General features: G+C 62.0%; 1 protein-coding gene across 15 annotated transcripts in view; it reads left to right on the top strand.

Annotated features, from left to right (window-relative positions):
- Positions 1 to 15,275, top strand: part of PHLDB1 (pleckstrin homology like domain family B member 1) — a 43,431-nt gene that overhangs the window by 19,035 nt on the left and 9,121 nt on the right. For 8 of the 15 annotated variants that reach the window (XM_034665893.1, XM_034665892.1, XM_034665894.1 and 5 more), the window contains 15 exons: positions 742 to 1,023; positions 1,433 to 1,573; positions 1,688 to 1,825; positions 4,435 to 4,563; positions 4,926 to 5,081; positions 8,359 to 8,469; positions 8,575 to 8,664; positions 10,534 to 10,638; positions 11,034 to 11,207; positions 11,651 to 11,791; positions 13,155 to 13,295; positions 13,450 to 13,552; positions 14,003 to 14,047; positions 14,632 to 14,926; positions 15,006 to 15,096. In XM_034665893.1, the coding sequence (XP_034521784.1) occupies positions 742 to 1,023; positions 1,433 to 1,573; positions 1,688 to 1,825; positions 4,435 to 4,563; positions 4,926 to 5,081; positions 8,359 to 8,469; positions 8,575 to 8,664; positions 10,534 to 10,638; positions 11,034 to 11,207; positions 11,651 to 11,791; positions 13,155 to 13,295; positions 13,450 to 13,552; positions 14,003 to 14,047; positions 14,632 to 14,926; positions 15,006 to 15,096 (2,142 nt within the window). The remainder of the gene's footprint in view (positions 1 to 741; positions 1,024 to 1,432; positions 1,574 to 1,687; positions 1,826 to 4,434; positions 4,564 to 4,925; positions 5,082 to 8,358; positions 8,470 to 8,574; positions 8,665 to 10,533; positions 10,639 to 11,033; positions 11,208 to 11,650; positions 11,792 to 13,154; positions 13,296 to 13,449; positions 13,553 to 14,002; positions 14,048 to 14,631; positions 14,927 to 15,005; positions 15,097 to 15,275) is intronic. The other 7 variants (XM_034665896.1, XM_034665898.1, XM_034665889.1 and 4 more) reach the window with 6 other exon arrangements.

Consider the following 15,275-nt stretch of genomic DNA (forward strand, 5'->3'; position numbering starts at 1 on the left):
TGGGGGTGGGGGGGGAGAGCTGCCTGAGAGCGGGCGGGCCTCGAGGAGGACCGTGTCCCAGGTCTGTCTGGCCTGGTGTACATACACAGGCCAAGTGCAGCTTTGTGGGAACCTGGGATCCCTAGCTGCCTGTGGGTCTGCTTTCCAGCCCCGTCTAGGTCAGGGCCCACCTGTCTGCACGCTAGGCTGTGTTTATCTGTGCGAGTGTGTGCCCGCGTGCATCTGTGCATGCCAGGGCCGGTGTGTGTGTGCACCTGCCTGTTAATGTAAGCGCAGAGCACGGGTTGTGTCCTTGTGGGTCAGGACTGGTGTGGGGGGTGGGGTCTGTGTACCCTTGTGTGTAGATTGCTTTGGGTCCGAGTCAGCATGAGCACCCGAGTGTTACCTGTCTCTCGTCGTGGTCTTTAGCCTGCTCACCAGTTTGTGTCGCTGGGTGTCCACAAGAAAGCCCTTGGGGACAGAAGGAGAGGGAAAGGAAACAGGAAGATGGGAGGGGCCAGCCATGTGGGCAGGTGGCACAGTGGCCTGGTTCCTCCTGCCTACTCCTGGGGACGCCCTCCTTCCCTTTGCTTCCTCAGGCCTTGGGTTTGGGGCTCTCCTGACTTCCTTCTGAAGCCCTAGTACCTAGTGTCCTAGTTCTCTCATCCTGATAGTGTGCGGTGCCTGGCTCCAGCCCCGCTAGGGCCCGGCCTCCCTCCCTCCCTCCCTCCCTCTCATGCCCTACTCTGTGCCCGTCCCCAGGAACGCCAGCGCCTGGAGACCATCCTGAACTTGTGTGCTGAGTACAGCCGGGCCGACGGGGGGCCCGAGGCCGGGGAGCTGCCCAGCATTGGGGAAGCCACCGCAGCGTTGGCCCTGGCAGGCCGGAGGCCCTCACGGGGCCTTTCAGGCACTGCTGGGGCCTCTGGGCGGAGCACTGAGGAGCCTGGAGGTGCCCCCCAACGCCTGTGGGAGTGTGTGGAACGCTCGGACGAGGAGAATCTCAAGGAGGAGTGCAGCAGCACGGAGAGCACGCAGCAGGAGGTGAGGCGGAGGGGTGTCTGGTGAGAGGGGCTGGGTCTGACCCGAGGGGGGCGGGTGCAGAGGAGGCCGTGGTGGAGGCCAATGCCCGGTGGGGGGAGGTCAGCGAAGGGGCAGGTTTGGGAAGGGCCTGGGGCTGAGAGGCGTGGAAGTGAGGAGGTGTTGATGCGTGTCCTGGGCTGTAGATCTGCTTTCTGACCTGCCTTCCCTCGGCCCTCCTCCCGGCCTGGCGCGGGGGTGACCTCCATTGCCTTTCGCTGAGCTGATCTCGCTTCCCTTGCGGGGAGGGCAGTCCGCCTTCTCTCTCAGTGTAGCCCCCACTTCCAAGCGCTCTGAGGAAGGGGCTCCCTTCTCTGAGTCGGGGCATGGAGAGCTCCAGGCTTCCCCGGCTGATGGCGTCTCTGCCCTGCAGCATGAGGATACACCTGGCGCCAAGCTGCAGGGGGAGGTGCTGGCCCTGGAAGAGGAGCGCGCTCAGGTGCTGGGGCGTGTGGAGCAGCTCAAGGTCCGCGTGAAGGAGCTGGAGCAGCAGCTGCAGGAGTCGGCCCGAGAGGTGAGCTGGGAGGGCCCCGGCGTCGCTCTTCGCCCCGCGGGGGGAAGGCCCTCAGAGCGGCCTGCGTCCGCCTGCCTTGACCGGCCCCGACGTGGACCTGGGTGTCTCCCACAGGCTGAAATGGAGCGGGCGTTGCTGCAGGGGGAGAGGGAGGCAGAGTGGGCGCTGCTGCAGAAGGAGCAGAAGGCGGTGGACCAGCTTCAGGAGAAGTTGGTGGCCTTGGAGACCGGCATCCAGAAGGAGAGGGACAAGGTAACGCACAGCTGGCCTGGCCCGGGGCTGGCTACCGGTGGCCTGGGAGAGGGGCAGTGCCATCTCTAGGCCTCTGACCCCTTCCCTCATCAGCCACCCTGCAGACCTGGTGGTCTCTGTGTCCCCCAGGGGCAGGAGGCCTTGTCTTCTGTGGAAGGTACCAGCGTGAAGGGCACTGTCAGGGGCCGGGCTGGGGTCTGGGATCTCCTCTGTCTGGGTCTCTGTGCTGCCTCTGGGTGCCTGCCGTTCCCGGTCGTTCGTGGCCCTTCTAGGCAGTGCCAAAGACGCTTCTTGGTCGGTGAGCACAGCCTGAGGGATTGGTGCTGGGAAGTGGTTCATGACTGAGGCCCTCCATCGAGAGAATGGTTCCCTCCCGGCATGCCTCGGGCGCTCAGGACGTGACTTCTGGGAGATGGCCCTCACGTCTCTGCTTCCCCTGAGCCTTCAGGATCTGCAGCCTCCCCTCCCAGGTGGTCCCAGCTCCCACCCCCGCCCCTTTCAGATCCCGTGCCAGCCTGCAGGGGTCGCTCCGTCCCGCAGGGGCCGTGCCAGCCAGGCCTGAGATGCCCAACAACGTGCCAAAAGCTCTGGAGTGTGGAGAGGGGCCACCTCTTTCTGGACTTGACAGTATTTTTTCCAAGAATTAATTTTCCTTCTGAATTTTTTGAGAGCGTCTTCCTCCTGTCCCAATTTTGAGAGTCTGGACATCCCCCCCTTTTTTTTTTCTTTAGGAGCTTTGGCTCTGGCCCCCAAAACCACACTCCCGAATTCTGTGCCAAATTAACTCCACGCTTACCAACCAGGCCTGCACTAACGCCCCCTCTAATCACTGTCCTGGGCTCTCCGCATGCCCCTAACTGCCAGTGCCACTCAGGCAGGGCTGAGCCATGCCTGCTTTTGTACTAACTCCGGGGGCACCGCCATGCCCTTGACCTCTCCCCGTCTCATTCTGCCTCCTTCCTTTATTGGTGTGGGACTCCAGGGTTTTGATCAGAAAAGACCGGACAGGGGGCACAGCTCAACTTTACTCAGTGTTGCATTGGCAGGAGGGGTCAAGGTTGGGGGAAATGCCTAGCTGAGGAGCTTCTCGGCCTGAAGAGCGCCCCGCATTTGGAAAAGCCCCGGGCTCTGCCTCCATAGGCTATTGGCCGTTTCCTACACAGCAGGGAGAAGACGGCTGTCCTCCAGCCATCCGCCTCCCTTCCCTCTCTTCTTTCTAGAGCGGACGGTCTGGAGGTGCAGCTGGGCTGGCGTATGGCCTGTGGGGAGCTTGGACAGTATCTCTCTGCCACACGGTGGCTGCCCTTCCTAGCTTCCACCCTGGGGTTTCCCAAATTCAGATACCCCAGCCAGAGGGTGGGAATGAGTAGGCTTCTCCCCTTCTCCCACCCCTGAGCCATCCGGAATAGGGTGCTGTAAGGGCTGAGTCCAAGGAGGGGGAAGTGCTTGGACCCCAGGAACCGGCCTGATTGGGTCCTCCTCTCCCTAGATGGGGAAAGGGGGGAGGGTGGGTTAGGGAGGGCAGGGCAGGATTCAGCACAGGGACTGACTTCAAGTAAGCTCAGCATTTCAGAGGGAATTGCCTGACTTCATTTCTCACTGACCTGGTATCGCCTGGAGGCCAGGATTTTGCCTTTTCTCTGGGCCCAGTTATTTGAAGTGGCGGTGGGGGGCGGGAGGGAGGTGGTGGCCGTGGGGAAGGTTCACTCGGCTTTCTTCCCCAGCCCATGGCCCCACTCTGGTTTTGGAATCAGTAATCATAGTTTCTCCTCTGCCTGTCCTTCGGAGGGGTGACTCACCAGCTCCTCCCCTCGTCCCCCTTCCCGCCCTCAGGGGTGTCATCTCGCCCCAGACAGCGCTATCCACCTCCTCTCTGTACCCACTCCTGGGGCTCCTGTTGCCATGGCAACGGCCGAACTAATTGCAACCCTCATCCTGCTGGAGTTCAGCCTGCAGCACCAGCGCCCCCACCTCCACCCTGGGCAGGAGGGAGGGAGGCTCAGGGAGTGGGGCTGGGGTCCCTTCCGCTGCACTGCCCAGAGCTTTAACATCTGCAGCCTTGAGTCACGCCCAGCCCTTGGACTTAACCCTCGCTGGCTCTACCCTCTGCCCCAGGGTGAAATTTTGGTCTCCAGGCAACGCAAGAGGGGGAGAAGCCGGAGCCAGAGGCTCCGTGTTGGTGATGGGGAAACAGCTTTGGCCTTGACTGTTGGGAGAGAAAACAGAGGGCTTTTCTTAGGACCTCCCCAAACAGTTTCTAGTCCTGGGGACTCCAAGAGACCAAAATTTCTGCCCGAGACCTGCCCCTCTGGCTGTCTCACACCGCCCCCTGCACCTGCGAGTGTCCTGTCTTACGCGGCAGCTCCTAGCCTCTCCTGCTCTTCACCTCTTCCACGTGCCTTCCCTCTCTCTCTTCCTCTCTCCTCTCCCGCTTATCTGCTTCTGTGCTTCCTCGGCTTCGTCCCCCCACTCCCCTCCCGCTCCCTGGCTCGCTCTCTCCTGCTCTGGCCGCGCCCCCCCACAGCCGCCGCTGCCCGCGGGCCGGAGTTGAGGAGTGTGTGTTCTGTTTCTCCCCTGTGCCCGCCCTCCCCCCACCTCCCGCCGACCAGGAGAGGGCGGAGCTGGCCACGGGACGGAGGCACCTGGAGGCCCGCCAGGCGCTCTACGCCGAGCTCCAGACGCAGCTCGATAACTGCCCCGAGTCAGTGCGGGAACAGTTACAGGAGCAGCTGAGAAGGGTCAGTTTCACCAGCCCCCCTTCCCTGGCCCCCGAGGGCCACCCACCCAGAAGAGAGGAGAGCGGTGGGACGGGACCACCTGGGCCCTGCAGTACCTGCCGGACACCAGGGTTGGTGCTGTGACTTGGAGGGGACAGGGAAGGATGGGGGGAGCGATTTTCTGCTACTTTCTGCTACTCCAGGCGCTGATGCTCCGTGCAAGGGGCAAAGCCAAGCAGAGGAAAGGGGGTTGGGTGGGGGCAGGTCCCTTCCCCGATTTCCCTGGGGCCAGCCCTCAGAACTCCCACCTCTGTGGCCTGGCTTTCCAGGCCCGGAGTGGTATCCCGAGCACCACCCGACCCCCTCTGTCACTGTCGTTCAAGGAGGCCGAGGCCCTGGAGACGGAGACAAAGCTGTTTGAGGACTTGGAGTTCCAGCAGCTGGAGAGGGAGAGCCGTGTGGAGGAGGAGCGGGAGCTGGCAGGCCAGGGGCTGCTACGGAGCCAGGCCGAGCTGCTCCGAAGCATCACCAAGAGGAAGGTGTGGCCCCCTCCTTCCCCCCTCCCACAGGGGCTCAGGGCCAGGTGGGGGTTGGAGGCCAATGAATTGGATCCCAGCTGGGTTTGGATCCCAGCTGATGACCCCATGAAAGCTTACTTTACCTTTCTGAGCCTTAGTTTCCCTCCCTGTGAAACAAGAACAGGTGTCGAGCGAATGCAGCAGGACGGTGTGTGTGAGGACAGCATGGGCTCTGAGGGTGGTCAGTGCTGGGTGGACAGCAGCGGCCACTAGCGAGCGCGGGCTCCCAGTGGAGGGTGGACAGGGCTCCCATCCGGATTGGCTCTGGCCGGGCAGAGAAAGGGGAAGATGGGGGAGGAGGCGCTGGGGAGGCTTGCTGCTGCCCTTGTAGAGCTCTCTGTCTCGTGGATGTGCCCGGAAGCACATAGGGCCCTGAGATGTGGATATTTGAGCCAGCCACAGGTCCTAGAAAGGGCATCCCCGAGGTTCCAGCTGGGGTCAGCCTTAGCTCAGCTGAGCCCGAACACAAGGTCATTGTGTATGGTGTCCTCGCTGGTTCTGGGGCTCCAAGGGCCGTGATCCTCTGCTCCTGATCTCAGCCAGACCAGGACAGGTTGATGGGGCAGGCGTGTGTGTGTGTGTGTGTGTGTGTGTAGTACATTTGGGAGGAGGCTTGTGTTAAGGCAGGGAGGAGAATGGGGAGGACGGGCAGCAGCTCCCATGCCTGTCACCAAGGCTGGCGTGCCGTCTGCCTGGCTGGAGTGAGCGGGTGGGAGATGAGGGCAGTGAGATCAGGGGAGGGGTGTCAGAAAGTGGTGGCTGGGGTCTTAAGGGCTAGCCTGAGTCTGGTGGGATGTGGGGAGCTGCTGGACCTCCCCGTGTCTGGATCCCTTGCCCCTCTCCCTGAGTTTCTCTGCCTTACAAATACATCCGCTTCCCGACGTGAGACAGGTGGAAGAAGGGGAGCAAGCTAGCATTTCCCAAGCACGTGGGTGTGGGTGTGTGCCGGGAGGCTTTCTCGGGTTATTTTACGCCAGCCTTATGATGGTCTCACAGGCCAGTGCTCTTATCCTCATTTTATAGACAAGGAAACAGGGCTCAGAGAAACTACGTATCTGCCCCACACCTCTCAGCTTCAGAGTCAGCACTGGACCCCAGGCCTCCCTGGCCCCAAAGTATTTGGTCCTTATACTGTACTGCCCTGGGGCCAGGGGCTGGCACTTCTCCAGCCTTCTTCCTCTTCCCTTTGGAGCCCTAGATCGGCTAATCCCATCCCTTTGAGGTCCTGGTGGGTGTAAGCCCCAGGGAGTTTGGGAGAGGTCAGCAGGATCGGACTGCTGTTCTCTCTCCCCCACGCCCACCCTGGCTCCTATGAACTGAGCTCAGCTACTGGGACCCTGGGGGGTCACATTCTTCCCCTTGCCTTCTCCTGAGTCTTGCTCAGCCTCCCTTCCTCCCTCAGCTCCCAGTGTCCCACCCATCCCAGGCTCCATCTGCCCCAGTACTAGCTTTGGAGTCCCAACAGATTTGGTTCTAATCCCAGCTCTAGCATTTATTAACTCTGAATATGTCAGTGTTTTTTTTTTTTTTTTTAAAGATTTTGAGAGCGCCTGTGCATGCACAAGTGGGGGGAGGGGCAGGGGGAAAGGGAGAAGCAGGCTCCACACTAAGCAGGGAGCCCCACATGGGGCTCAATCCCAGGACCCTGAGATCATGACCTGAGCCGAAGTCAGATGCTTAACCCACTGAGCCACACAGGTGCCCCTGTGTCAACGTTCTTATCTGTAAAATGGGCATAAAGGCACCTGCCTCAAAAGAGGTTTAATTGAGGTAACCAGGGGCGCCTGGGTGGCTTAGTCGTTAAGTGTCTGCCTTCGGCTCAGGTCATGGCCTCAGGGTCCTGGGATCAAGGCCTCATTGGGCTCCTTGCTCAGCAGGAAGCCTGCTTGTGCTCTCTCTTTCACTGTGTGTCTCTGTCAAATAAATAGAATCTTTAAAAAAATAATAAAATCAATGCATTTAAACAAAAAGATAAATGAGGTAACAAACGCAATGCGTTTAGCAGAGTTCTTGGGTTTTAACAGGTTCTCAGTAAACAGCAGATCTTGCTGTGGGGATTACCCTTTGGGCTGACCCCAGATTTAGGACAGCTCCCTTCTTCCCTCCCTCCTTGCTCATGTCTTACTCTTAATGGTGGTGGTTTAAGGCCACTTCTTTCAGGAAGGCCACTTCTTTCAGGAAGCCCTCCTGGCATTAACCCAGCCCATTTTTTCCCCCATCTCCCGTTCTTCTCTCTCACGTTATTCTCTTTTCATTTCCTTTTAGCACATGGTTGTTGAGCCAGGCATTGTGCTCATAAGCCCTACTGGGGATATGGAGACAGAAAAGACACTGACCCTGCCCTTGGATCAGACAGCCTGGGCAGGGTGGTGATGGAGACACGTGTTCACAAGTACCAGTAGTATGAAGCAGAGGGCGCTCCAGAGTCACTGAGCCCAGAGGAAGGAGCGGGGAGATTGAGTGGTGATGGAGGAAGGTGTTGGGAGAGAAGGCGGTGCTTGGTCTGGTCTTGGAGAAGTGAGCTCTTGGTGGTGGAAACGGGGCGCTCTCCCGGGCTAAGTGGGGCAGTGTCAGGCCTGAGAGCATGCAGCTGCACAGCTTACTGTACCCCGCGGCCAGGCTGGGGGGTTCGGGGGCGGGGGAGGCAGGGGGGCTGCAGAGTGTAGGCCCAGTTCCAGGAGCCCTCAAATGGTGGCTTGGGAGTCCCTGCTGTCACCTGTGAGTGGTGAGGCGTCACTCGGAGATTTTGAGGAGAGGAGTGATCTAACCTTACTGGTGGATTTTTAAAAAATTACATAATACGTTTATGTTTTTAGAAGTTTGAAAATTCAGATAAGCAAACACAAAGCTCCAAGGCCATTTTGAGAAGGCATCTGTGGCAGCGTGGGGCACAGCGGACAGTCACGAGAGTGGGAGCAGGAGGCTGGGGCAGAGGTCCCGGCCGGGAAGGCGGCGGGCCTGGACTTGGGGGTGGCAGTGGGGGGTGGGGCAGATGGCAAACTCTTCAGCACAGCCGGGGCTCTGGACTCGCTGAAGGTGGGGCGGGGGCGTCTGATGGCACAGGCGTCGCTGGGTGAGGGGGCTGGGGGGACGAGCTGACCGTAGTTGCCTGTTTTCCGGGCGTGAGTCGAAGCCGAGCAGAAGGGCTGGTTGAGTCCCTCCACCCAAGCCAAGAGTCTCACCGTGGGCTCAGCCCTGTTGTCTCCCAGGCCTGACCGACCACCCCCTTCTCCTCCAGGAGCGCCTGGCAGTGCTGGACAGCCAGGCGGGGCAGATCCGGGCCCAGGCCGTGCAGGAGTCCGAGCGCCTGGCGCGGGACAAGAACGCGTCCCTGCAGCTGCTGCAGAAGGTAGGTTGGCCAGGTGGGCTGGGGGCAGACAGGTGCGGAGGGGCCGGCCGGGCTGGCGCTCTGGTCTCCCCCACCCCGTGCTGACCCTGCCGCTGGGGCTTGCAGGAGAAGGAGAGACTGGCCGCGCTGGAGGGGAGGCACCGCGCGCTCACAGGAGGCAGACCCTTCCCGAAGACCACATCCACCCTCAAAGAGGTAACGTGCTGGGCTCAGCCGTAGCTTTAGCCGCAGCGGGTCTCTCGGAAGGCTGTGGAGCCCTATGGGGCAGCTCGCCCCGGTAGCTGAGGTTGACTCTGGGGACATTGGCCCCAAACTGGAGAGGTTTGCGTGGCAGTGGCCCTGACGTCTGGGGTTTGACCCTCTGTGGCTACCAGCTGCTGCTCTCCAGATACCTTCCTGGCTCGGAGGAGCTTGCTGATGTTGCCATTTGGGGTGATTGAATACATCTGGGGGATTCAGGAGGCACGAGTGAGGAGGGTGGGCAGCTCGGAGGTTCGGTAAGGGCCAGGGCTGGGCAGATGCCCCTTGAAGGGAACAGTACAGGAATCTAGGGGTCCTGAGCTTGGAGCTCCTTGGGCTTCAGTCTAGAGCTGGGCTCTTGGCTGAGAAGTGGGCATGGACGTCCCTTAAGCCGTTCTTTCCTGAGTCCTGGCATGCTTGGTGTGTAAGGTCCAACCAGGGTGCACCCCGGTTCCTGAGCTCTTTCCCTGTCTCGCTGTACAAGCAACTGAGGCCCGAGGTGGGGTGGTGGGCTGTGGAGGGGTGGGGCCCTTCACCGTGTACCCTCTCTGTAGGCTGAGCTGCTCATCTCCGAGTCCTCAGAGATGGGGCTGGGGTCTGTGACTCTGGTCCCCTTCCCAGGGTCTTCTGAGCCTGGGGCCTCCTCTGTCCCCCTAACCCCACCTGCTTCCACTCAGCTCTGCCCCAGAGCACAAGAGGTAATCACAGCTAACGGCCTGCTCTGCTGTGCCCACTGCCTGTCTGCCTGCTTGCTGAGCTCCTGCCGACAGCTTCTCCCCTGGGCCCAGCTGAAGGGCGTGTGCCCAAGACCCTTCGGCCAGAGTTTGTGAGGGTCTGAGTGAGTGTGCCATCCCGCTGTTCTGGAGAGGGCCGGTGCAGCCCCTGAAAACCAGAGCAACGATTTGCATATTAATTTGCACGTATGCTGCATGCCATTCATCAGTTCTCACAACCCACTGGCTCCTCCAGCTCATTTTCCTTCTCCCTGACCCCCGGAGGACAGCGGCGCTCTGGAGCTAGGCCAGGCTGGGGCTCCCTCTGGATAGGGCACGCTGGGCTCCTGTGCCCTCGGCGTGCATTTCGGATGCCTGCCATGCCCACAACACCTGGATAAGCTCCGAGGCCTAAGGGTGTGCTCAGGGACTAGCCAGACCCTGTCCTCCCCGCCCCCCCTCCACAAGCTAGTATGCCAGTATCTCTCCAAGTACTAACCCATGGGCACTGGGCTGTTTTTCTACTTGGGCTTTGAGCTGTTCCCTGCTAAGCTCGCTCTCTCTGAGCCCGTCTAGCGCCCCCCCCCAGTGTCTCCCTCCCACCCCTTCCAGCTCCTGTCCCAGCAGATGGGGTATGAGGAGACGCTCGGGGACAGTGGCTGGTGCTCCGTGCTGTGTGCACCCCACTGGGGATGCCCAAGGTGTTGGAGACAGAAGGGTTCTCTGGGAGCTTGGTCCTGATCCTCAGTGGGCTCTTGGAAGGGCTTTCCTCAGCTTCTCCTGTCCCCAGTCCAGAGCAAACCCAGGGGTGGGCCTTCAGGGTCTGCCTGGGGCAGGGCCTGGGTGCTAAAACAGCTTCAAAAAGTAGAGATCAAGAAGAGTCTTCAGACTGTTCCGTCTGCCCTTTTCTGGTTCCCCCTCCTCCCCCCGGCCCCACCCCCATCTGTCTCCGGCCACAGTAAGCAGCTGAACTCCCCACCCCTGCCCTGGATCTTGTATTGAATGGAGTGACGGCCCTTGTATTGAATGGAGTGACCCCCAGTTGGGTACCTGGTTGTACCCTGTTAACCTCTTTTCTGCCCATCCCTCCCCCTCCCACTGGGCACCCTAGGAGTATGTGAGCCTGGCTGAGGTTCTCCAGTTGTGCTTCCGCTCGGACCCCCATGCTTCTGCCACCTCCCCCAGCGCGCTCGCCCAGCCCCTGCCTGACAGTGAGGTACCAGCCAAGGAGGGAGCCCACCTGTGCCTCCTGGTGGACGGCCAGATGGTGCCCTAGGCCTGGGTGGGGCTGGGGGGAGCAACAGGTCTGTCTTCGCCACAGAGGGAGAAGGGCAGCTGGCCTAAGGGGGGTTGGGAGTGGTTCCCTCTCTACCCCCGGGCCTCGGGAGCTACAGCTCCAGGGGGCTCAAGGAGGGGCAGGCCTTCTGCCTGGGGTGAGGGCACCCCACTGCGAGGACTCGCCTTCCTGGGCTCTGCCAGCCGCTGATGCTCTGCTGCTCTGCGCTCCCGCTCCCTGTGATTACCCTTCCCTTGCCCATGGGCAGGGCCGTCTCTTGGGTCGCAGTTCATTAACCTCTTGTATTCCCTCCCGCATCCTGGCCTTCCCCCAAGTACGTGACGCTTGAGCAGCTAAAGGCGATGTGGGGCACCTCGCCCATGCCCACAGCCCCTGCGCCAGGCCTGCCCTTCTGGGCCTCTGCCTCCCGGGACCTGGTTCCCACCACCTGCCTTCCTCCCGCGCTGCCCTCTTCCTCCTCCTTCGCTTCTCTCACGCCTTCACCCAAGGTTGGTGGTCTGTGTGTTCCTGCAGCCCCAAGCGTGCTGCTGGTGTGGCTGTGTGTGTGTGTGTGTGTGTGTGTGTGTGTGTGTGTGCGCGCGCGCGCGCGCGCTGCCCGGGCTTCCCGGCTTTGGAGCTCCAGGCCAGCCCCCGGGGAGTGCTCAGTGCCTGTGGGCACTGGCCGGCTGGCATCATGGTTGGCATAGCACGAGTCTCTGGTCTGGGAGTTGTGTCCTGACTGTTCCTCTTTGCCCTTGGCGTGTTCACAGCGACTGTTCTCTCACTGTTTTTCTCCTCCTCCTCTTCATGCTGTCCTTTCTCCCTTCCTCCCTTCCCTTCTCCCTCGCCTTCCTGTTTCCCGGTCGTGGCCTTCCTTTGCTCTTCCTCCAACCTTCCCCTTCCGTCCCCTCCTCGCCTATTCTCCGCGCCCCCTCCCCACGCCCCACTCCAGATGGAGGAGCTGCTGCTCCCTGCCGTAGACTTAGAGCAGTGGTACCAGGAGTTGATGGCCGGGCTGGGGACCGGCCCCGCTGCAGCCTCCCCGCGCTCCTCTCCCCCGCCTCTGCCCGCCAAAGCTTCCCGGCAGCTGCAGGTAACCCCCTCTCGCCCTGCCCATCCCTCCCACGAGCCCTGCTCCTCTGTGCTCTGGGTACCTCCTGCCGGTCCAGCAGCCCCACGGTGGCATCTTAGATGGGTGGGGGGGGCAGTCGAGTCAGGGCAGCAAGGGGCCCCTGGGCCCTTTGGGCAGCAGGAGGGCCAGCCTCGGGGTCCAGGGATGGCATACAGGCTTGCCGGTCCAGCGGAAGCGCCCTCAGGAACAGCGGTCAGGTCAGGTCGGGGTGGGTTGGGTGCCTCGCGCTACGACAGACTGCAGCTCTGCTCTGTGCCCGGCAGCCCTGAGGCCCGGACTCTCTCACTCGGTCTGGGGGGCCTGACGCCCTCTTGGGCCTCTTGCAGCTGGAATTCGTGGGGCCAGCACTTTGCTCTCCGGGTCTCCCCGGGGGTGACACTCGGGGGCAGGACTGGTGGGACAGAGACTTTGAAGTAACAGCCCTGAGGACGTGCAGGGTACGGGCCTGCCCTTAGCCAGCTGCTGACCGTGGTGTGGGGAAGGGGGTCAGGGCGCACTCCACTGACCTGCGGTTGTGCCCAGGACCCCAGCGCTCAAGATCCCCTCCTGGGGTTCAGGCCCCACGCCTCTACGTTTGCGGTCTCCTCTCGGATTCCGTGTTCCCTTTGGGAGGAGTCCGATTCTTCTAGCACGTGAGGCAGCCCTACTTCGTGTCCAGCTGCTTAGAGATTCGTACGTGTTTTGAGTCATGTGATCAGCAGTTCACTCTCTGCTTTTGCAGAGCAAACACTGGGGCCCAGAGAAGATAAGTCATCTCCCCAAAGCCCCACGACTAGGAGGTAGCAGAGCCTATGCCAGGAGTTGGGGTTCTTGACTCCAGACCCCGTATTCAGCAAACGTGAGGCCTGGGAGGGAGGTGACAGTTCCTTCTTCTAGCCCCGCTCCCTCCTTCTGCAGATAAGGAAGCCGGGGCCCAGAGCTGGGAGGTCCACGGCCCCGAGGTCGCACAGCCTGTTAGTGGCCAAGGCAGGACCAGAAGGAAGCCCGGCTTCCCTCCCCTTGGTCTCCCACACCGCGCTGCCCGACCGATGTGAACGCTGCCTCGCATGGGTTGATTTACACGGTCTTTTCTGAGACCTTTTCTGAGATCTGGGACCAGGGATTGGCCCAGAGGGGAGCTGCCTGGAAAAGAGTCTTGGCGGCTGCCAGGAACACGCGTCTGTTGGGCTGGTGGCCCAGGAAGTTCAAAGCTGTTGTCTGCTAGAAACGGCCCGGGAGGCCTGGTGCCAGGGCAGGACCTGGATCACAGGCAGCCTAGGTGACATGGGGGTGGTGGCCAGCAGGGGAGCCAGACCTCTCACCAGGCAGCATCTCTTCCCTCCAGGTTTACCGCTCCAAGATGGATGGTGAGGCTACCAGCCCCCTGCCTCGGACCCGCAGCGGCCCCCTCCCCTCTTCCTCTGGTTCTTCCTCCTCTTCCTCCCAGCTCAGCGTGGCTACCCTGGGCCGGAGCCCCTCCCCAAAGGTCTGAGGACAGGGGGTGGCCTGGGTGTGTGGCATGGTGGGGGTAGGGACACGGAAGTTGTACCACTGGGGAGAGGTCAAAGCCGCCCAGGAAAGCCTTGGGAGGGGGGTCTTCTGAGCCCTGAGTCCCAGTGCTCCATTCTCCCCCTCCCCAGAGCGCTCTACTCGCCCAGAACGGGACAGGCAGCCTTCCTCGCAACCTGGCGGCCACGCTGCAGGACATCGAGACCAAGCGCCAGCTGGCCCTGCAGCAGAAGGGTGAGTGGCTGCAGGACCAACCCCCCTGCTCTCCCTGGGGGGGCCCTGGATATCTGCCGCCCCCCCACGCCACACCTTTCGCAGGGTGTCTTTGCTTTAATGGAGTTCTAGGCAAGCACAGAAAGCATTCAGATTCAATATCTGAAGAAGAGCTTGCTGGAAATTTATCAAGAGACTAAGGGTTGGGGCCATGCAGTCCTTCCCAGAGAGCCCAGCAAAGAAGGGAGTGCTTGTTGGCCTGAACCGGGATGGACATTGCCCTGTCTGGAGGCAGGGGGATGCACTTGATGGGCTCTGGAGGTGGTTCCCTGAGACAGCGGCTCTGGGGCCCAGGAGTCCTTGTTGCCTGTGTGCATTTTGGTTGTTTTGAAGCCCATGTCTGTGCCTCTCCCTCGTCTCATCCCCTCTGTGTCTCTCTACCCTACCCTCTGCCCGGGGCCCCCACACCAGGCGAGTCGCTTCCTGCCGAGCCCCCCCCAGCCGACAACCCAGCAGGTAGAGCGTTGGTCACTGGGGCATTGCTTTGGTCAGGCAGCCCCACCTGGGCCTCTGCATGACTATCCTGCGCAGGTCCTTGCGCCCCCCCCGCCCCCCGCTGGCTCCCCCGCTGAGCTGGGATGGCCTGTCCGGCTGGCTCCTGCCCCAGCTGTGCTCTGCCTTGTCTCTCCGTCTTCCCTGCTGGTGTTGCTTTTGCTTCTGTGTCACTGCTGGGGCTGCATGGACACCTGCTTGCGAACCTCGCCGCCCCTTCCCCTCCCCAGCAGGCGGGGTGGTGCGTGGGCCCTGCCCTGCCCTGCCCTTCAGGCGATGGTTTTGAGCCAGAGGCACCGCCCGGGCAGGGTCAGTGCCCCGTGGGGCTCAGGATGCGGAGGGAGCGCTGAAGCCAGACGACGTGGCCGTGGCCAGTCCTGCAGGCGCCCGCAGCGCTGGCAGGACGGCTGGACCTCGGGCTGGGGGGTGCTTTAGGGGAGCCGGTGGGGGTGGGCCCTGTGCTGACCTCTCCCTGCTCTCCTCTTGCCTCTGTGATGCTGCCCGTGTCCCCCAGAGGCCCCGCTGTGACTGCTCGGTCCCTCCCGCAGGACAGCAGGTGATCGACGAGCAACGGCGGCGCCTGGCCGAGCTGAAGCAGAAGGCTGCGGCTGAGGCGCAGTGCCAGTGGGATGCCCTGCACGGGGCGGCCCCCTTCCCGCCAGGCCCCTCCGGCTTCCCCCCGCTCGTGCACCACTCCATCCTGCACCACCTGCCGGCCGGCCGGGAGCGCGGGGAGGATGGCGAGCACGCCTACGACACGCTGAGCCTGGAGAGCTCGGACAGCATGGAGACCAGCATCTCCACGGGCGGCACCTCGGCCTGCTCGCCCGACAACATGTCCAGGTACGCGCCCCGGGGGCCGGCCCTGTCCCTGCCCGCCGCCCGCCGGGCCCTTGATGCGCCCACTCTCCCTCTCCCCCAGCGCCAGCGGCCTGGACGTGGGCAAGATCGAGGAGATGGAGAAGCTGCTGAAAGAAGCACACGCGGAGAAGAGCCGGCTCATGGAGTCCCGGGTGAGGCGGCTGCCCCTGCCCCAGGAGCCTCGACAGCTTCCCTTGAGGAAGAGAGCGTTCTGTGGTTTGCCTTCCTCGAGGGGAGGGGGCCTGGCCACGTGGCAGGTGTCACAGCAGTAACCGCCATCCAGCAAGAATCCCCTGAAGGGCGAAGGGCGGCTTCCAGCCTTGTGTGTTTG

Source organism: Ailuropoda melanoleuca, chromosome 8 (genome assembly GCF_002007445.2).
Source record: "Ailuropoda melanoleuca isolate Jingjing chromosome 8, ASM200744v2, whole genome shotgun sequence".
Classification (NCBI taxonomy): Eukaryota; Metazoa; Chordata; class Mammalia; order Carnivora; family Ursidae; genus Ailuropoda; species Ailuropoda melanoleuca.